The sequence below is a fragment of the Dermacentor albipictus genome, chromosome 1, assembly GCF_038994185.2.
Source record: "Dermacentor albipictus isolate Rhodes 1998 colony chromosome 1, USDA_Dalb.pri_finalv2, whole genome shotgun sequence".
Lineage (NCBI taxonomy): Eukaryota > Metazoa > Arthropoda > Arachnida > Ixodida > Ixodidae > Dermacentor > Dermacentor albipictus.
The window spans coordinates 247,590,197-247,609,583 of record NC_091821.1 but is presented as its reverse complement, the minus strand read 5'-3'; the positions used below and the strand labels follow the sequence as shown (position 1 = coordinate 247,609,583).

The window sequence follows — 19,387 nt, the reverse complement described above, 5'->3', positions numbered from 1 at the left end:
GAGGATCGCTGGGCGAAAACCATGCTGACAAGATCGGAACCTGTGAGATGCAGTCGTATTCCACCACTACTACTAATGATACGCAGCGCGATGCCCTCAAGAGGAAACAAAACGCCCTTGCGATTACTGTGCTGCTCACGTCCTGTTAATGCAATTCGGCATACATCGACACGGCGTGCAAGCACTGAATAGTGTTTTAACGTATGTGCGCTGGCACAAAACGTTATAAACAGTCCCGAAAGAGCCTATATTGCATTGGATGTTAAAGTTCACCCTAGATATCAATAAATGTTGCAGGTATGTGCCAATTTCTTCACCTAATTGCAGAGAACTCTTTCGGGCCGTTATTGCATTTTTATGGCTTCCTCCATGTCCCAATATGCTGAATTTCAAGTACATTGAAGTTGTTGCAGATGCGAAATGCCACTTTTATGATGTATTTGGTTCGCCTGTTAAATATAGTTTAAAAAGTTCTGTTCAAAAAGAAATTCCCATCTTTTTACAACTGGGATAAACAATGTTAGAGGTGGAAAGCTGTACAAGTGAAAACTAATACTTTAATTTACTAGCACTGCTTTAAGTGAATTTCTAAAGCACAGCAATTTTGCTTGCCTTTTTCTGTTTTATAAATTAAAATGTACATCTTTGAAAGGCAGCCTGACCCTCTTTAAATTCGAAATATTGGGCACAGACTGGGAACACTGCTTTCCAATACACGTGCTGAAACTGCCTTATCAGAACACCCTAGTACACAATGCAGATCCATTAAGAAGTGACAAGACAGTTTGACAATTTTAATCATTGAAAGACTTAGCGAAACCTTTTTTGGGTTGTTTTTCCTTGCTTTCAGACACTGCACATTGCCCTTTAAGGCATGTTTTCAGTGTTTCTTTTTTTATGGGGAAGGCGTGTTAACATCTTTTACACCATGTCAATTATGTTGTGCCGTAATGTGTTCTTGGATGGAGTCTTGCCCTTTCATTCAGTACAATATAATGTAGTTTATTGTGTCATAGGCCATTATACATTTGAGTATGAGTGTAGCATTTTGCTAAGTTTTGCCTCTGTCACCCAAGCTTGCAAGTTTGCTACCCACTGCTGGTGACGTGTGACACATGTGACTTTTGTTCAATAAAAGGAAGTCTATCACTTATCCTGTGCACGGGTTGTCTTCTTGAATTGCAATTTGTTGTCTATATTAGTTCTTTTGTTGCATCTCAGATTAGGAATGGCTATCATAGTTGACATCATTTAACCATATTGCACAAATGTAGATATGTACTTGCAATATGTGGCCACCATAAGTATAAATAGAAGTTAATAATTCAAGAATAGTGCCTTTGAATGGCGGGACAGCCATGAAATGTAGCTACAAGGTACCGGCGCTGTAAGTAGCACTGTTTGTGCAGAATATAGTTGAACTCAACTACTTTCAAACATCACTGTTTTTGTCTGCATTTGTATAGCTCCAATTCCTGTGAACAACACAAATCTGGTGGAAGAGTGGCTTGCACCTGCAGTTGGACCCAATGAATAGCCAAATCTCTGCACGTTTTCATGTTATTAGCATATTATTAGAGGCGGTCATTCTTGTAGCAGCCTGTTTGCCCAGTGTAGAAGCCACTACGGGTGTCAGGATGTTGTACACATCTTCGGCTTTGCAGGGGACACAGCATCTGGCACATAGTTTGTCACAGGCCATGTCTTTGGGGCAAGTTGGGTTTACTCACTTGCAAAGGGAGAACCAAGCTTGTTGGATAAGAATTAAATCGCCTGTACACTCAGTGACCTTCATTTTGTGTGACATATATGGTTATTGCTACCCTTGCTTTATGCACTTCTTGTCCGACAGCAGTCTTGCTTTTGAAACACTCGGGACAGCTTTCAGCAAGCTGGACAGGAATAGCACTGAAAAACCAGCAGATGTTAATTGTCGCACTTGTCATGTGAAACTTCATACAGTATGATGAGGGCGGAAATTAATGAGGGTGTTCCACAAGGCCTTGTAGCGCATGTCATGAGTTTGGAGCAACGTGATGTATAGCACTTTTCTGATCGCATACTATAGGTTCAGCAGGTGTGGCCATGGTTTAAGTGCAGTGCAAGGTCAAGAAAACAGATATCTATGAGCAGCACCCTGGTAAAGGAGACGCTGAGAAAACTAATGGGAAGCCTGTTGTACATCTAATTGACCAAGTTGCTGAATTATGGGGTTTTACGTGCCAAAACCACTTTCTGATTATGAGGCACGCCGTAGTGGAGGACTCCGGAAATTTCCACCACCTGGGGTTCTTTAACGTGCACCTAAGTCTAAGTACACGGGTGTTTTCGCATTTCGCCCCCATCGAAATGCGGCCACCGTGGCTGGGATTCGATCCCGTGACCTCGTGCTCAGCAGCCCAACACCATGCCACTGAGCAACCACGGCGGGTGACCAAGTTGCTGGCTTCATCAGGCAAAGGGTGATAAAGAGAAGGAAGTCATCAACACATCAGAATGTTTTTGCATATAGACACTGCTAAGGTTCTCAGGCACGCCAACAAGTCTTAGTGCGTAGGCTATGCATGACCAACTACATATGCCTTCTGTTTGGACAAAGAACTGCTCATTGTAACTGGATGAAGATGGAGTGGACAGAAATAAATGGCAGCTCCATTAATCTGGTTTCACTGGCATCAACACTGATTTGTAAGTGCGCATCGCCATACTCCACAATGCCTTCTTGGGTGACATCAACAAGGACCAGCTTGAGGCAAAGGGTAATAGACATCTTTACAAGCTAAAAATGCATGCATGCATGGAGAGCACTTTGTGTACAAAAAGTAGGCACTTCCACAGGAACTGGAAAAGGAACATATTATTGACAGTGGGCAAAGACAAGCTTCTCTGCTACTATACACCCAGCATTGTTGCCATGTAACGACATCTGAAACAATCCCTCTCAAAGAGGAAATCATCTTTGTGTATCCATAAAGAGGGTAGCAGGCAAAGCCCCTTCAACAATGATGCCAGCTTCAAAAGGCCCACTTGCACATCCTGAATGCTTCCTTCTTAGACTTTGCTGGGTGCAAGCACTCTACTGTCCAAATGTTGTCATTGAGAGCACTGTTCGTTTGGTTGCAATACAGTTCTGAAGTGATTGCAACAAATTTCCCTTCCTAGTTGGTCTGGAGGCCTACGGTGCTCATGAAGCAACACCATGAGATAAGCAAGGTGACAGGATGCCTCCAAGCCCTTGTTTGTTTATCACACTGTTTTGTTAGTAACAACCATGAGATCTGAGACCAACAAGCTCACGTTCGGCACTCTAATGGTTATTGTGGAGGATCCATAATAAAAAGCACAAAACAGAAAACTCAACAGAAAGGATAAGGCAACATTTAACACTTAGTATTGCTGCAGCCCACCCCCTTTTAGTCTGGTCATGCTACATTTTTTTCTATAGATAGGCATGAACTTATCCTGTGCGCAGCTTACTGCAGAGAGCATAGGTGATGTTCCCAATCGGTGTCCGATGTTTATATAGACTATGTGCTGGCTCAAAGAGGCTCGAAACACTGCAATGGAAGCTTCTAGTAGAAAAGGTACCTCGAAGAAAAAAAAAACTGTGCTACAACCATCTTGGCAACATCTTGTCCTCTTAATAAAGATTGTGCTTCCGTATCAACTTCAGCCCTCCAGTTTAGAGTAAGTACCAGTGCACTTATGAACAACGAATCAGTTCTCAAAGAGCACGTGCAGTCCAGCCAGAAGCATAGGCATGAATCCGCATTGTGCTCCTGCATTGAAGGTGAATAATGCATTACAATATGGCGAATGTGCCTTAGTAAGCTTCCTGGCAATATGAATTTGTAATGTACAAAGAATTGTCAATAAAGCTTACCAAGAGCACAGATGCACTTGCAAATTATATCACAATTGAAAATAATGAGTAAACCTATGTGCCCTTTCCACTCTTATTATGCTTTACTGCACGATGCTACACCCCTGTATTGCGGTGTAGCAAGCTACGAAAGAAACGTTGCATAATTGAGCTTTTTAAGATTACCTTTTTCGCAATACTCCTATGTACTGCGGTGAAGCATACTAAAGGGGAAAGGGGCCACTGTCACTGGACATAAAAAGAGTTCTTTAATTATACACTCGCGCAACCGCCGCCTCTCAGGTCGCCTGAGTGGACATACTATGCTGGGTGATAGCGGTCCCCTCCCACTTTTAGTATCCTTCAGCGCGCAACTAAAATGTACTGCGGCGAAGAAGCAGTACATTTGTACTCCATGGGTGAATAAACAAATGGTTTTTACAACAGTACAGAAATAAACGCGCACCATGCATCAGTCTACCACATGGAAGAGGGTCGCAACAAAAGGTAGCTGATTCACACAGGCTGTGTAGCCCGCTTATCAGTCGTAAAGGCTATTATGGGAAATTCAAAATTTCAGACACACAGAAATATGTTTATATGTTTACGTTTATGTTTAAGACTGCCAGAACTTCCACAATAGGAAGTAATTTACAACACACAAATGCAAACAACACAGACATATGCCTTGTTTTCAACTCGGTCATCATGCAAATGACACATAGCACGGAAAAACGCGAACATGCTGTGTGTTAGCATCGTAAACTTCATACTAGGCAAGGAGCACACCACAATCCCGCGACAGCCGCTAATGAGACCAAAACGGGAGCACATATCTGTGAACGTGCAAATGGAGACCCCTAAGCCACTCTGCTCCTCCACCACCCCCCGCTGCACGGCTGCACCACTCGTTTCAAGCACAGCACACTTAATTGTGTACACAATCAGCGCTGAACAGTGCATGGGCGATCGACGCAGTCGCATTTACATGACTTGTAGCGAGCAGCACATCCCTCAATGTCCGTTAAGCAAAGTCGGACACGGCGACGCCACATCGCGGTTCGCAGAACTTCGCTGCCGAGGCGCTAGAAGCACGGGTCACAACGCAGATTCTGTACTGCCAGAGCTCACCGAGGCGAAAGTCGCACTGCCGCACCACCACTACTCGCGGCTTTCCGCCAAGTAACACAGAACCTACCACCAACACACAAGCAACGCAAGCACGATCACATAAGCAACGTCGAACAACGCACGGTCCGCGCGAGCCGGAGAACGAACATGCCGAGAACGAACACGCCACGGCGTCGCTCGGCGCCACCATCATGCCTTCTCAAAAACCGTAAACAATCCTGTCCCTAGGCACCTATTATCAGGTCACGTGAGGGATTTTTGTACGGAGAGCACCGGGAACGAGAGTTATCGCTTGGCGCCGTTGCTAGGAGTGACATCACGGCGTCCCGCAGGCTCGTAAGCCAATAGCGTGGTGCTGCGGTTGCCATGCGTTGTACCTTCTGGATATTCCAAATACGCCGCCCGGACGCCGCCCGAACTGTAGCAGACGACAGGCGCGAGTCCGTGCCCTGACGTCACGCGAGCGGCGCTCGCAGCGCCTCTGTAGTTCGTTCCCGGGGCAAAATAGCTCACGACCTAGGTCTTTTTATAGTAATGTAAAATAAAACTTTGAAATTTAATTTGGTGAATTTGGTGAAATTTTAAATTTGGTGAATTTGGTGAATTTTTTAATTTGGTGAATTTGGTGAAACTTTGAAATTTAAGTTTGGTGAATAAAAACAGCTAGGATAAAGTTAGCGCTATCAGCTCTTGGTCTGGCAACGTGTTCCTGTTATTTTTTACGGAAAGTGGACACTCCGAACGAGGAAGCTGAGGAATAGATACCTACAGCCGAGGGAGGGGATCCAAAGTGGTTCTAGTGTGGGAAAGGAGGTGAAGGAGACGGAAAGAAAAATGTGGGAAGAAAGAATGCTCGGAAAGCCATCGCTATCAATGTATAGGTCACAAAAACAGGAGATAAAGAGAGAGCTCTTATTTGATAACTCGCGGGGCAGCTCACTATTATTCGAGGCTAGGACGGGGGTTTTGAGGACGAAAACATACAGGGATAAATTTGAAGACGTGGACCTTCGGTGCGCAGCTTGCGGAGCAGAAATGGAGACCACTGAACATATAGTGCTGAGATGCACAGCCCTTCGCCCGACCCAGGCAGAGGGAACAGAGGCAGATATGGAAGGGGCATTAGGTTTTCCCGGGGAACGAGGGCAAATAGATGAGAAAAGAGTGGCAGTAACGAAGGGGAGGCTAGAGGATTGGTGGAGGAAGTCAAGGGATAGATAATAACATAAATCGGGGACAAAATGTTTCCTCTACTGTTTTAGATAGTTATCTTGGGGGGGGGGAGGGGAGTAAAAACTAGGTTGGGAAAAAAAAGAATAATAATAAAATAGGAGGGGGGGACAAAAGGCTAGGTGGCGCCAGCCGCCGCCCGTTACAAAGGGTATAGCCGCCATCCATCCATCCATCCATCCATACGGCACCCTTGCCGCGTGCGTGCAGCGTGGTTGTTCTGCCGTGGATGGTTTGAAAAAAAGGTAGTGTACGTTATTTTAGACGTAATTGTCGTCACTTAGCTGTGCGTGTGCATTTCGTGCTTGGTTTGTGCTGCGACTATTGTCAACAGTACTAGTGGATCAAGAATTCATCTATTAAGCTGCAGTGCATGCGGATAGATTCACTCTGCCTTGTGCTGCTTATTCGTGTCAACACATGCTGAAGCGTTCACGATGTGTTAAGGCAGTGTCCGAAGCTCAGTCGAAGTGGTCGTCGTGACTAATAGCGTCCTTGAACAGCGATCGCAGCTGCACCGAGATGTGGATCCGCCTGACAGTGTCGGCTTTTCATGTTCACGAACGAAAACAAATTAACACCGATGGCTTTCAAAGACCACTGAGTGCACGTGTGACACACGTACACTCGGAGTGATGCCTGTCTGTATCCTCTCTCCCTTTTGTTTTTTTAGCTCTGCATCTAATACCCCTATCACGCGAGGCACTTTTGATCGCGACACAGCCCGATTGGGATCGAATTTCTAGATCGCGGTCGAGAACTTCGATCGCTATCGAAGGTGCCCGTGTGACCGAGGTATAACACGACATATCGGTATATAAGTTCGACTTACACCTTTGCCCCGCTTTTATGCATCCGAAACTATTAATGTATTTTTTTGTGTCCTGGTCCCCATTAGCAACGCTGTTGTCGCAGGCGGGAATTGAAATGGTGGCTTCATGCTTAGTAGCACAGTACCATTGTTGTGGGACATAAGAGGGTTAACTGAGAAGTAACATTAGATTGCCAATTTCTGCTTGATGATAATAGTCTCTGTGCTATTGTGGCCTTCGTGTACAGGAGCAAGGTGCTGGAAAACATGGATGATGGTGAATTGCCCCGTGGTGAAGAGCAGAGAACTCTTTCCTCTGTGAAAAGATCTACTCTCGAGAAGGATGACCTGTTCAAGGTGAACAAACATAGTTTATGTTAAGTGAAGTGTTGGCCTAATACTTTACCACACAGATCGATCAATTTATGGACAAATGTTCGTGTTCTTTTCTTTGAAAGATGATATCTTGTACCTCTGTCATGCCCCGTTCACACTGAGACATTCGGTGTCTGGAGCGGCGCCCAGTTCGGCGGAACCCAGTTCGGCGGCGGCGAGATCCGCCGGAAAAGCCCCTTCCGCGCCGATCGCTCCCGTACCGATTTTTGCGGCAGCTGCCGCCGGATTGCCTCGCCGCCGCGCGGCGCTGACCAATCGGGGAGCGCGAAACAGAACTTCCAAAGATGGCGGCCGAGTCTCACGTCATGTCGCAGTCGTCGCAGTCATCAAAGTCCGCCGCGACATCCACATCCGAAATGCTCATCGAACTGGTGCGCAACCACCCAGTCCTCTACGATAAGCGCCACTTGAAGCACAAAGACAAAGTGCTGAAGGACGACTTGTGGCACAAGATCGGTCGCGAGATTGGTGGGCGAACCCACCAACGCCGCTGCCGCCGTCTCTTCGGCGAATGCTTCTGCGCGTCACGAATCGCCAGAAAGGTGCTTGCCAACAAGCCGAGCAGTACTGCCTCTTCTTGCTCGGGGTTCATCATTGTCTTTCCAAGCAATGGTGGAGACGCGCAACATAAACACACGAACTCGATGCGAGCGGAGACAACTGCGCAATTTCGAGCCGCGTGAACATCCGGGATATACCACGCTTGATTGGAGGTTAGAACTTTATGGGACAGATGGCGCTGTATGTCTTTCCGGCGGCGCGGTCCGCAAGCAGTGTGAACCACGCGATTTTCGGCGACAGGAGAATTCCATTCGCTGTAGACGCCGGATTCCTCAGTGTGAACGTACCATCACAAAAGTACGCAAACGCTCTTTACGCAAGCGGTCTTTTACCATGTTGAACGACTTTTTATTGAAGAGGTGTTGTGCGTGCAGCACACACACGGCACCGACAATCTCTTCTTAAAATGGTGTTTCCTTCTGGACACGCTATAGGGAAAGCGTGGCACTAGCGTTTTAAACAAGATTGGCCTAACTAAACTGATTTATCATGAAATATAAAGTGAAAACTTATTGGATTGCATAGTTTTCAAATAAGTTTAACAAGACCAGATTAAGAAACGTTAATGTAAAGGTTTATTGTACTTTAGAAAGTGTTCGACCTGCTTACGAGGGTACAGAAGAAAGTGAGCATTACTGGGTTTGCTACACCTTCTTTGAGATGCAAAATTATTTTTTACGATGAGCCTAGCTAGGCGACAGAAAAATATGCATTTGCTTAGATTTTTTAATATATGATAATTGATGGCGCCCACTGGTTTCAAGCCTACTCCTTTTTGGCCGTAAGAGAGATCGACGAACTCCACTTCCAGGAAAGATCGCTTCTGAAGAAGAGTTCGCTCCCTGTTGTGTGTCTGTGTGTGAAACTCTTTTTCGGGAGAAGTCTTTTTGCTCAAAAGACTTTCGTGTGACAGCGGTATTAAAGAGTGTGGGGTCTGATGTGGGATTCTCACACCGTACTCTTGGGACAAAGGAAGGACTACACAGTAGTGCAAACAATCACAAAGGCATTTATTGCACCTTTCATACATCAATGCCTGCTACCCGAGTTGCTGTCCACAAAACATGCCGATGGGCGCGCGACAAATCTAGAAGTCCGACTTACCGCGACCGGAAGTGAGCGAATGTGTTCGCCCCATGCTGGATCCCAACGCCTGGTCGTTCGCGTGTATGGTCACGCGAATCGTGGCGCGTTCGAGGGCGGCCACGCGAGGCGGTCTCGCAGAAGCATGGGTCGCCGTGCGCTCGTGCGGGAGACGTCCCCGCCGTGCGCCGACCCGCCGGGAAAGAGGGTCGCTGCACGTGCGGCATGGCACGTCCGTCCCGCTTGCTGTCTCAAACCCAAGAGAGAGCGCCTTGTCTCTCCCGCACCCAAGTAACCCCGCAGCAGCGCAACACTAGCACCATCTCTCGGACTGCGCTTCAACGCAGGGTGGGGATGCGCGAGGGTCGCGCATCCCCACAAGAGTGAAACACATTTTCGAGATTTTGTAACTTGTAATGAAGTTAGTAGTAGAAATATATAGTCCGTAGTGCAGCCCAATAGCCACGGTGCAGTTTTGGGACATGGAACCCAAGCAGTTATTGCTACGAAAGAAAGAGACCCAACTTCACATTGGTTGCTATGCTTGATAAGCAAGTGGGCTAGAAAACCATACATTTCCTAATTTAGTCATTGCAACTTATTGTGCAAAAGGAAGACAGTGCAGTGCCTCCTTCAATGCAAAGCGACCTTTTATACCAAGGTTGCCTCAAGAGCTGTGCATTTCAGGCTTAGTTTGCTCAAGAGCTGTCATTTTAAGCAGTCTGTAAAGAGCCACCGTTTGCATGATTCTTCATGCATTCTGTAATAATTAGCTTGCAAGTAGCAAAGTACTAAACTGAATGTAAATTCAATAACAAAAAATAAGCTATTTGTATTTAAAATTTTGGTTAGGTGCACCCCTGTCTCTTTTCTTTTTGTTCTGAACATACTTTAAAAATCAATAAATAAAAAGTGTCAGTTTCACCTGAAAGGTGAATCAGCGATAATGATAGCAAAGTATTACATGAAGTAAGGTTTGTAGTTTTATTGGCCGTATAAATTGCATAAACATTTGCTTATTAATTAAATTAGCAAGCATGATGTCGTACACGCACAGGCAAACACGAGTTCTCTCTCGATGACCATGAACACTTGTTGCAACACTGGAGTAATGAGTGAAAACAGAGGGGATTAAACGCTTATACTGCCTCTCTGTTCAATGTGTCTTTAAAACTTAAGATTACACGCCCTCCAGCACTAAGCACATGCCAGGACAGCGCACATGAAGCCACCAGCCATCTTGGCTCACCCAGTCTTTGCACCCATTGGAGATTATGTCCAATATAGGACATTGGTGGTGCACGGCTAGGCTAAAAAGGAGGTGCCTGCTCACTTCCCCCCTCTCCTTCCGCACATTTGATCATGTGACCTCCAACATTGTGCGTGCACAAAGCCACCATCCTTCTCAGCTCACCATTGCATGCTTCCCCTCGCTTCCACAGCACACGGCATGCGGGGAGTGATAGAATCTTATAGCTCTTGCACTTTATACAGAACCTCATGGTGACGCTGATGGCGAAAATTCGCCTGGAGAGTCCATATAATTGCCATTGCAACAAAAAAAATCATTGGTTAGGCTGAAACCCATTTCCGCTACATGTCACACATAGAAGTAATTCAGCTACGATGATGCCTGAAACCACCTTTTTTTGTGCAGTTAATACTGTGTAAATATGTTGCTTAACCATGACAGTGCTAGGCCTTTCCCAGAGGATGTTGAGTACTTGCTGCCATGGCCATGAGAGTGTAGCACCAGTTAGTGGTTTTTTGATTGTTGGCTTGTCATTGCCTATGCATTGCATGTTATTGCGATTTTGCATGAATGTTTTTGGTTCTGTCTTCACCTGTCGCATATTTCCTCATTTTATTTCACTTTATTTCTTATACTGAAAAGCTGTTCATTTTGGCCTCTCATTTTTTCCATTCTTATTGTGATTGGTAAATGTGATAGTGCTGTGGACTAATCAGAAAAACTGCTTGCAGGCCCGTGACAGCGACCTGCCGAAAAAGCGCAACCGTAAACGAAAAAAGAAGAAGTCTGAGGAAGGCGAGGCTCAGGAGGATGAGTCCTCATCAGTGGTTGTGGAGCCACTGACAATTCGTCTGCTGGCTGAGGGCTTGGTGGTGTTGGGCCGCCTGCAGCAGGTGCAAGAGTTTGGTCTGCGTGTGTCCCTCCCAGGGGCCATCACAGGCCGTGTATCCCTGACTAACATCTCGCAGCCGTACAGCCTCCTGCTGCGCCAGTTTGCCCAAGGGGTCCAGGATCAAACCACAGTGAGGCTTTTTCATTATAGAAACTAGATTGATTGATAGATATAGTGATTGGTTGATTGATGGGGTTTAACACTAAAAAGCAATGTAAAGGAGTGTTTACATGAACAATTTTACATGAACAGCCTAAGCACAGACATCATGTAAAAGATGCACAAACTAGCCCAATTAGGAAGTTAACTTCTGCACAGCAGTAGACATAGTTGCCATGAGAGGCTTCTGCATTATCATTTGCAATAAGATTTTGGTGGGAAGAAACTCCTATTAAAAGGCTCTTTTCTATCCATTATCAAGTAGTTGTGTAAGGTGCAATCGACCACTCTGTAACAAGTGTAGCATATTAGGCTTTCATTGATGGGGGTATGTGAAGGAGGTCACATAGTTTTGTGGCGTCATTTCTGCCTGTGCTGCAGGATTGTTCAGTTGTTTACTTGGGCATGAAAAGAAATTTCGTTAGAATGAGCATCACATGATAATTTCAGTATGTTGCCCTTGGGATACATCTTGTGTTACAGTTAGAACAAAGAAACCTGTTCCTGCTGTGTTGTATTTGTTGTATTTAAGAGAGAAATATCAATTCTAGCAACTCTGTGAAGCAGAATTTAGATTTAGTACCTTTTTTTTTTCTCAAAGATTGCCTTAAATTGTGAAGTACAGTCAAACCTCGATATATCGTACACGGATATATTGAATTATTGCGTATATTGAACACTTTCTATATCACCTCGAAAATCATACTAATATTAAATTTTTTATTTCGAATGGGGTCGGACGTAAAATGGATATATCGAACTCGCCACCCCAGAAGACCACATGCGCTCTGTTGACAGGCGGTGAGCTCTCCTGCAACACCCTTGAAGATAGCAGTGGCACGATGGATGTTCCCGACTGCTGCGCACTGTAGCTGCACACATCGATCACGCCGAGGGCGCCATTTGAACGTAGCAGCGTGTACACGCGATGGCTTGGCTAGTTCACGGCCAGGCTAGAGGGGCGACATGTGCGGTCTTTCTTACGGCCTGCGCTTCGGGGCTAGTTCCTGTCTTTCACCGCCACTAGTTTGGGGCACTGTTACCGTATAATGCGGAATATAGGTCGAGGCGGAATATAGGTCGACCCCCTTACATTGAAGCATAGAAGTCAACATAAAAACTATAAGGCACAAAACTTCGTTTTATTTAGTGGTGCCGCCAGACTCGTCACCTGCTCATTCGTTTGAGCTGCCTGAACTCTCGTCCGAAGACGACTGCTTTTCACTGGCTGTGTCCCACAACATGTCTTCCTCGGTGCCATCCAAGGAGTTGCTAATGCAACACTTCTTGAATGCCCGCACCACCATATCGTCGGGCAGCGAGCGCCAAGCCTGCGACACCCATGTGGCCACAGTGGCGAGAGGCAGCCTGCGCAGCCGGCCAGTTGGGGGCGTCGGGTTGTCGCGGACCCCAACTTATATATATTGTTACGGACTTATTATATTGTTCACGGACACGGTCTTTAAAGGGCTTGTTGAGCACGACGTCCAGTGGCTGAAGTGTTGACGTCATGCCCCCCCGGAATGACGGCGAGTTCCATCGCGGAGTGCCTGCTTCACACCTGCGGTCAAGTGCCCGCTAAAGGCATCCAAGACGAGCATGCTCAGACACCGCAGGAGTGCACCGGGTCGCCGATTACAGACGGTCTTAATCCAATTGAGCGTGAGGGCCTCGTCCATATAGCCCTTTTCATTCACGCTGACATCCCACGGGAAAGCCTCTTTCGGGAGCATCTTCCTCTTGAATATTATGTATGGGGGCAGCTTTCTGCCGTCTGCAGTACAAGCGAGCATCACCGTGAAGCGCGAATGCTCGTTTCCCATAGAAGGAAGCTTGACTTCTTTAGCGCCGCGTTCGCACACTGTGGTGGGCGACGGCATCTCGAACCACACCGGCATTTTATCAGCGTTGCCGATCTGTCTCAACATGTAGCCATGCTGCTGCCGGAGACGGATAACATAGCGCTGGAATTTGACCAGCTTGTCCTCGTATGCCTCTGGCAGCTTGTGGCAGATTGATGTGCGCCGTTGAAGTGCGAACCCCTTGCGTCGCATGAAGCGACGAACCCAATAAATGGAGCCCTTGAATTGTTCCTTGGGCAGTCTGGATTCTCAGGCGATCTCAATAGCTTTGATGCGGATGAGTTCTGCTGTCACTGGCAAAGATTTGGCACGATGCTCGCGGACGAAATCCGCCACCCTGTCTTCGAGCTCTGGGTGCACTGCGCCATAGAATAAAGAACCGCGCGGCGCCCGCGAGTTGGTCCACGTCGGTCACCAAGGGGGCGATAACGATGCGGATGCCGAAAGGTCTGCGCTCCTACATGTTGCCAGACGACTATTCATGTTGTGCCAAGGGCCGGTATATAAGTCGAGGGGTGAACTTTTAGTAATATTTTTTGGAAAAAACCTCGACCTATATTCCGCACTATACGGTACCTAACCCTGGCCAGTTCAGCTGACTGAACCAGACGTGTGTCACGAAGCTCGTGAAACTTTTCAGATAGTGTGGCAACCACTTGTTCAGCATCAATATCTGGCGTCTCGGCTTCCTTCGGGCTTAATGGCTTGGCCTTCACAATCCGATCAAGGACAGCCGTAACAGCCCTGGCATCCAGTTGATCGTTGCCGCTGCACATTTGTCGAATTCTTGCGAAAAGTGCCTAAATTGGATCGCTATCTAATTTCTTTGTCAGCACATAAGTGACACCTTTCTGCAGCAAGAAGCGTGTTGTTTTCACAGTGGACTGGGGGTTGTGAACAGCAAGGCTTGAAATGTCTTTTTTTTGAGTGCGCCGTTGCCTGAGGTGACTGAATATAACTGTACATTCCTTATGTATACATTGAACTTGTTTTCTAGCCACAGCAAACGATGATCGTTGTCATGGTGCGACATTATTTGATTTTGCGAAGCACCGATCAACGGGCGCCAAAAGGTTGTAGGAATAGGAACCGGCGAGCAAGACGGTTATTGCCGGCCACTCGGGCAAGCGGTCGAAAGATGTAGAACGCAGATTTATAGATTATTGTCTTTTTGTCGTTGGCGCGACGGTGACGCCCCGACAGCTTTTTGTAGGAACCCCTGTGTTTTCTCTGCCCCGCGCTTACATTGAGAAGCTTGCTAAGAAGGCAGCGGTGCGAATATTGTGAAATATGTGGTGTCTCTGTGCAATCCTGTGTCCACGAATTTCTGACAGTGTATGTGTGCCAACAGCACCGTATGGCCGGCTGCCGTCATTTCTCCTGTGTTTGTGAATGAGCAATAGAGGCCCGGCATGGACTCAAGGGTGTGCGTGTGTGGTGCAATACCAGTGCGCTACCTCTAACAGCAGGAGGGAATCGCCCGTTCCCTCGCCCCTAATTAAAAGGGGTGCGGCCAAGACTTTGGGAGGAGATAGAATGCAATTGGGTGAACTTGATTCGATTGTCACCAATATCTGCCGTTCCCCAACACAGGGAACTAGGGAAAGAAGTTATTTAAATGCAGGTTTTAGACCGAGCTAGGCAGTCTAGAAGCTGAGCCTACAATCTGGTAAAAAGCGTCAAAGAGCTAGTGCCATCCTGTCTCGCCTGGGCCGCCTAGCCGCGTCTGAACTGCGAGTTACTAGTTGACGTAAACAACGACAAATGAACATCTACAACGAAGCTCACGGTAGTTCCCATCAAGTTAGCTCAACCTGCTCGAGGAAAGACATCAGACCTAGACTTCCGGGAAGCCCAGCCCAGCAATCGCATCCACCGCAACGAGATCGGCTTGCCAGCGTTCTTCAGGAAAGCTCTGCCATCAACTTGACGCTTTATGGACTTGCTGCTGCTGCCCGGCCATACATATGCCATCATTTTTTTTAACTCTATTTAGTGGAACACCATTAAGTGTGTTTTGTGTAGTGTTACATTTCTATATCTACTGTTAACGGTTCGTTGTATTTCTTTTGTCTTCATCATTGATATAGATTAACTGGGGCCCTTCTACTTGGCTACTGCGGTGCAATAGTGTGCACTGGACTATTGCTTGTGGATCGTTTAGACTATGTTGAGGACTCTGTGTGTAAGCACGCGGCTGCCAATAAGAAGCAGGCTGCACTGCTGCAGTACTTTCAACCAAATAAATAAATACTTTGTGTGAAGCTTCAAGCATGTTTCATATAAGTATTTACTGCACCACGGTTGGGGCACGATCGGGGATCATTGTTGGGAGCGCAGGTTTGGTTGCACCGCACGTGATTGGCCTTGGCTGCGCTGACTTCGCATGGCTGACGAAATCGGCACTGCCTAGGCTAATTGCATGCGGCACAGTCGACCGCGTGCTCATGGCTGACGAAGTCAGTGCAGCCTAGGCCAATTGTGTGCAGCGTAACTGAACGCACACTCCGAACAATTCCCGATCGCACCCTTGGTTCATTGATTGATTTGCAGAAGTTTTTGATGCATTTTTTACATGATTTTATGTATTGAATTCTGGCTATATCGAATTATTTTGTAATCACCGCACTGTACGATTTATCGAAGTTCGACTGTATTTAAAAAAAAAAACGAAGCACGAAGTTTTACAAGTTCACTACTTTGCACCAAAAACAAATATGCCAGTTCTGTAAACTACATCTCTTAAATCATCTCAAGGAGACAAATTTGATGTATGAACTTGCAGCTTACATGAAGTTCGTATGCTGTTTATGAAGGTTTTGCGGAAGTCTATTCACAAATTAGTAGTATACTTCAGAGCAGTGTAAATACATCAATTTTGTGTGCTTTAGGTGTATTATTGGTGCAATTTACAGAATTGTGTTGTCATGTTTCATTGCTAAGTTAAAGAGTTGTAAACTTGATGCTTACGAGGAAGCTTTAGCTTGTGCCCAACTTCGATGCCGCCTATTCAAATACATGTAAAATGCAGAAACGCTTTTCTGAGGTAACTCCTGTGCCAATTTTAATGTAACTTATTGCATTGGAGAAAGAAAGGTAAATTCTAGTGACTCGTATAAGCAGAATATTGGTTAAATGTCTGAATTCTTTAAAAGGAATTTTAAAAAATTTGGAAGTTTGAAAAAAAAATAGAAGCAAGACCTTTACAAATTTGTAGCTCTGCAGCAAGAACACATATTCCAGTTTTGTACACTGCATCCATTAGAGCATCCAAAGGGGACAAAATTGATTTATCAATTCATATCTTGCATGAATTTTTTATGGTGTTTACATGTTTTGCAAAAATTTCTACTCACATAATAGTGGTATATTTGAAAGCCACGTGTAATATGTCCGTTTTGTCCGCTTTAGGTGTACTATCAGATGCAAATTACAGAATTGTGATATCATTTTTCATTGCTGGGTTACATAGTTGTAAATTTACTAGTTTCGTTTTCTGAAAATTTGCAATTTTCAGCAATATTTATTGAAAATTTCATGGCCTAAATCAAAATTCCCTTTCAACAGTCACTAGATTTTGAATTTTCCTTTTAAATGCAACAAACCTCATCAAATTTGGTGCAGTGGTTGCTGAGAAAAGTTTTCTCCTTTCCTATGTATTTATTTATGTAGGAGCCCTCGAGCTAAAGCTTTCTCTTAGGGGTTTTTTGAAATTGAGCAATTTTTAAGAATTCTTTTAAGAAATTGATGGCCTAAATTTAAAAAAATTGCTTCCTATAGTCACTAGATCTCAACTTATTCCTTTAAATACAACAAACCTCATCAAAATCTGTGCAGTGGTTGCTGAGAAAAACAATTTCTTCGTTGCTATGTATTTGGATAGAAGCCCCCTAGCTAAAGCTTCTTCTCGAGCACTGGAAGTCGTAAAGTGCTGTCCAGGGAGCGTCTGACTAACATTTTTGAAGGAGGTTTAGCTATAGTGGAGGTAAAAGGAAAATGAAATATTTTGACCTGATGGGGCAGGGAGGTGAGCTACCCTGCCCACAGGAGAGGCTCTCTCCAATTGTCTCAACCGATGCCTGCAAGTGATATTCCTTCACTGCCATCCCCCTATTCGAGGCAAAAGCCAATGTGATCCTGGCATTCTTTTTTTTAATCTGCTTTTTTTGTTGTATGATGCATTTCTGGCAGTGATATTGCTTGCGCTGTGCTTTGCAGAAATCCCCTAGATTATGTTGCTTGTGGCTACTTGTATGTTCCAGATGTCTGCTGTGATGTTGTGGCTGCTGGTGGGGAGAGTGACTCTTCTGAGAAAAAATGGCGTGCATGCTTCATTTAACTTTTTGTCTGTATTTGAGGCATGCATTGCTGTAATACTTTGCAGGCACAATCATCACTGTGTGATCTATGCACTGGGCTTGTCTGTTTACAATGTCCAAGCCTGGAGGAGGAAAATATTAAACAAACACCAAACATGAACATTCACACCAAGTATAAGTATTTTATGATAAACTACTGGTAATATACAGGTAATACCTTCAGTGTAAAGTAGCTAAGGCCTTTTAGCCAAAGCATTCTATTTTGAGCACAATATACTGAATATGTGTCATGATCATGCGGGCTGCCTAAGGCAAGGATGAATAGTAGGGAAGGCTTTGTATAGTGATTTATGTAGTACTTAGAGTTGGGCACATGTGAAATATAGTAAGTTTGGATTAGATAATTCTGTAGACTGGTGTGACTTGGCTGCTTACTGCATTGTTTGTTTTTACCATTCTCAACAGGAAATACTTCCCCTGCCAAGGCTGTTTCAAGAAGGCCAAACTGTAGTCTGTAAAGTTATTGCTGCTGCTCCAGTAGAATGGGGATCTTCCAAGGTCTCTATCGACCTTTCCTTGGATCCGGCTGCAGTGAATGCCTCGATGACACCGTCAATACTACAGAAAGGAATGGTAGGAGGCACTACAATTTGCTTGCCTAGCATTCCTAACTGGGATCTTGTGTTGCAGGTACTACAGGCAGCAGTATCGAGCATAGAGGACCATGGTTACACCATGGATTGTGGAGTGGACGGAGTCACTGCCTTCTTGTCTCGGGCTGAAGCAACTACATTCATCAAGCAGTGCAATGCAGGTCATGCATTGGCTGTTGGCCAACTGGTCCAATGTGCGGTTCTGGCTGATACTGGAGGTGGCCGAGCATTGCAATTGACAGCACGACCTTCCATTGTCAATGCACCCGTGGTATGTAAATGATTGCAACCCATCTCCGTCACAAGGCACATTTGCAATGACTGTGCCTGTATGTGATTTCTTTTTTTGGTGTTATGCTATAGACACCTGCACATTCTCTGGCAGGAAATTTTTGAGTGGGTTCAGAGAAAAATAGCTCAGACTAGGAGCCCGTTCTGCACATTTCTAGGGAACTTTTAATTCAATAGTTGCCAAATCTGCTGGCCTAGAAATCCACCAACTTTCTTATAGTGCTGAGGAACCTTTGTGTCTTTGTACCGCCCTATAATAGAGGACAACACAGAAATGAAACGCTTTTCAGTGCAGAGTGCAGAGGTGCACATTTGGAGTACAAACTGCACCAATGTCTGCTGCTTTCGACGTCACGGATGACAGAAATAGCATGTGAATTTGAGGCTTACAAGAAATTTTTTAAGAAGGAATTAGAGGCCTTTGTGTGTGCTTGTCAGTATCAAATGGGAATGGAAAAAGTTGTTTAAGGGCACTTCCTATACCCTGAACTGCGGAAAGTGCAGATGGAAGTGGGTTATGTTTTCATTCCATGATGATCACTTGTCAGTGAAGGAAATCTGACGGTTACTGCTAGTGTCAGCTCTCATGTGTATATGCTTATAGCAGTAGGTTTAGCGGTGATAGGTGTGAATGCAGCGTGCGACGACCTGGGCGGAGATTTGTTGGTACTGGAATAAGAAACTGCACATGCCGTCATTTTCACATGAGACAGGCGGCTATATACCGTTTTCGATAGTGCGTGCCTCGCACCTTTTCTTGTTCACACGGGATCTAACGGCCGCAAAACATATACGATCGGAGTCTGCAGCAAGGAACGGCGGCGCATTTCGGTTATTGCCTATTCAAAGCGTGCGCTACGCTTTGGCTATCTTTGAAACAGTTAG

At 45.5% G+C, this 19,387-nt stretch overlaps 1 protein-coding gene across 1 annotated transcript in view; it reads left to right on the top strand.

Annotated features, from left to right (window-relative positions):
• The first annotated feature begins 6,405 nt into the window (after positions 1–6,405).
• Rrp5 (Ribosomal RNA Processing 5) overlaps positions 6,406–19,387 on the top strand; it is a 105,286-nt gene continuing 92,304 nt past the window's right edge. The window contains exons 1-5 of the mRNA XM_065429856.1: positions 6,406–6,468; positions 7,283–7,391; positions 11,058–11,348; positions 18,024–18,191; positions 18,249–18,482. Coding sequence (XP_065285928.1) covers positions 7,302–7,391; positions 11,058–11,348; positions 18,024–18,191; positions 18,249–18,482 — 783 coding nt within the window. The 5' untranslated portion in view covers positions 6,406–6,468; positions 7,283–7,301. The remainder of the gene's footprint in view (positions 6,469–7,282; positions 7,392–11,057; positions 11,349–18,023; positions 18,192–18,248; positions 18,483–19,387) is intronic.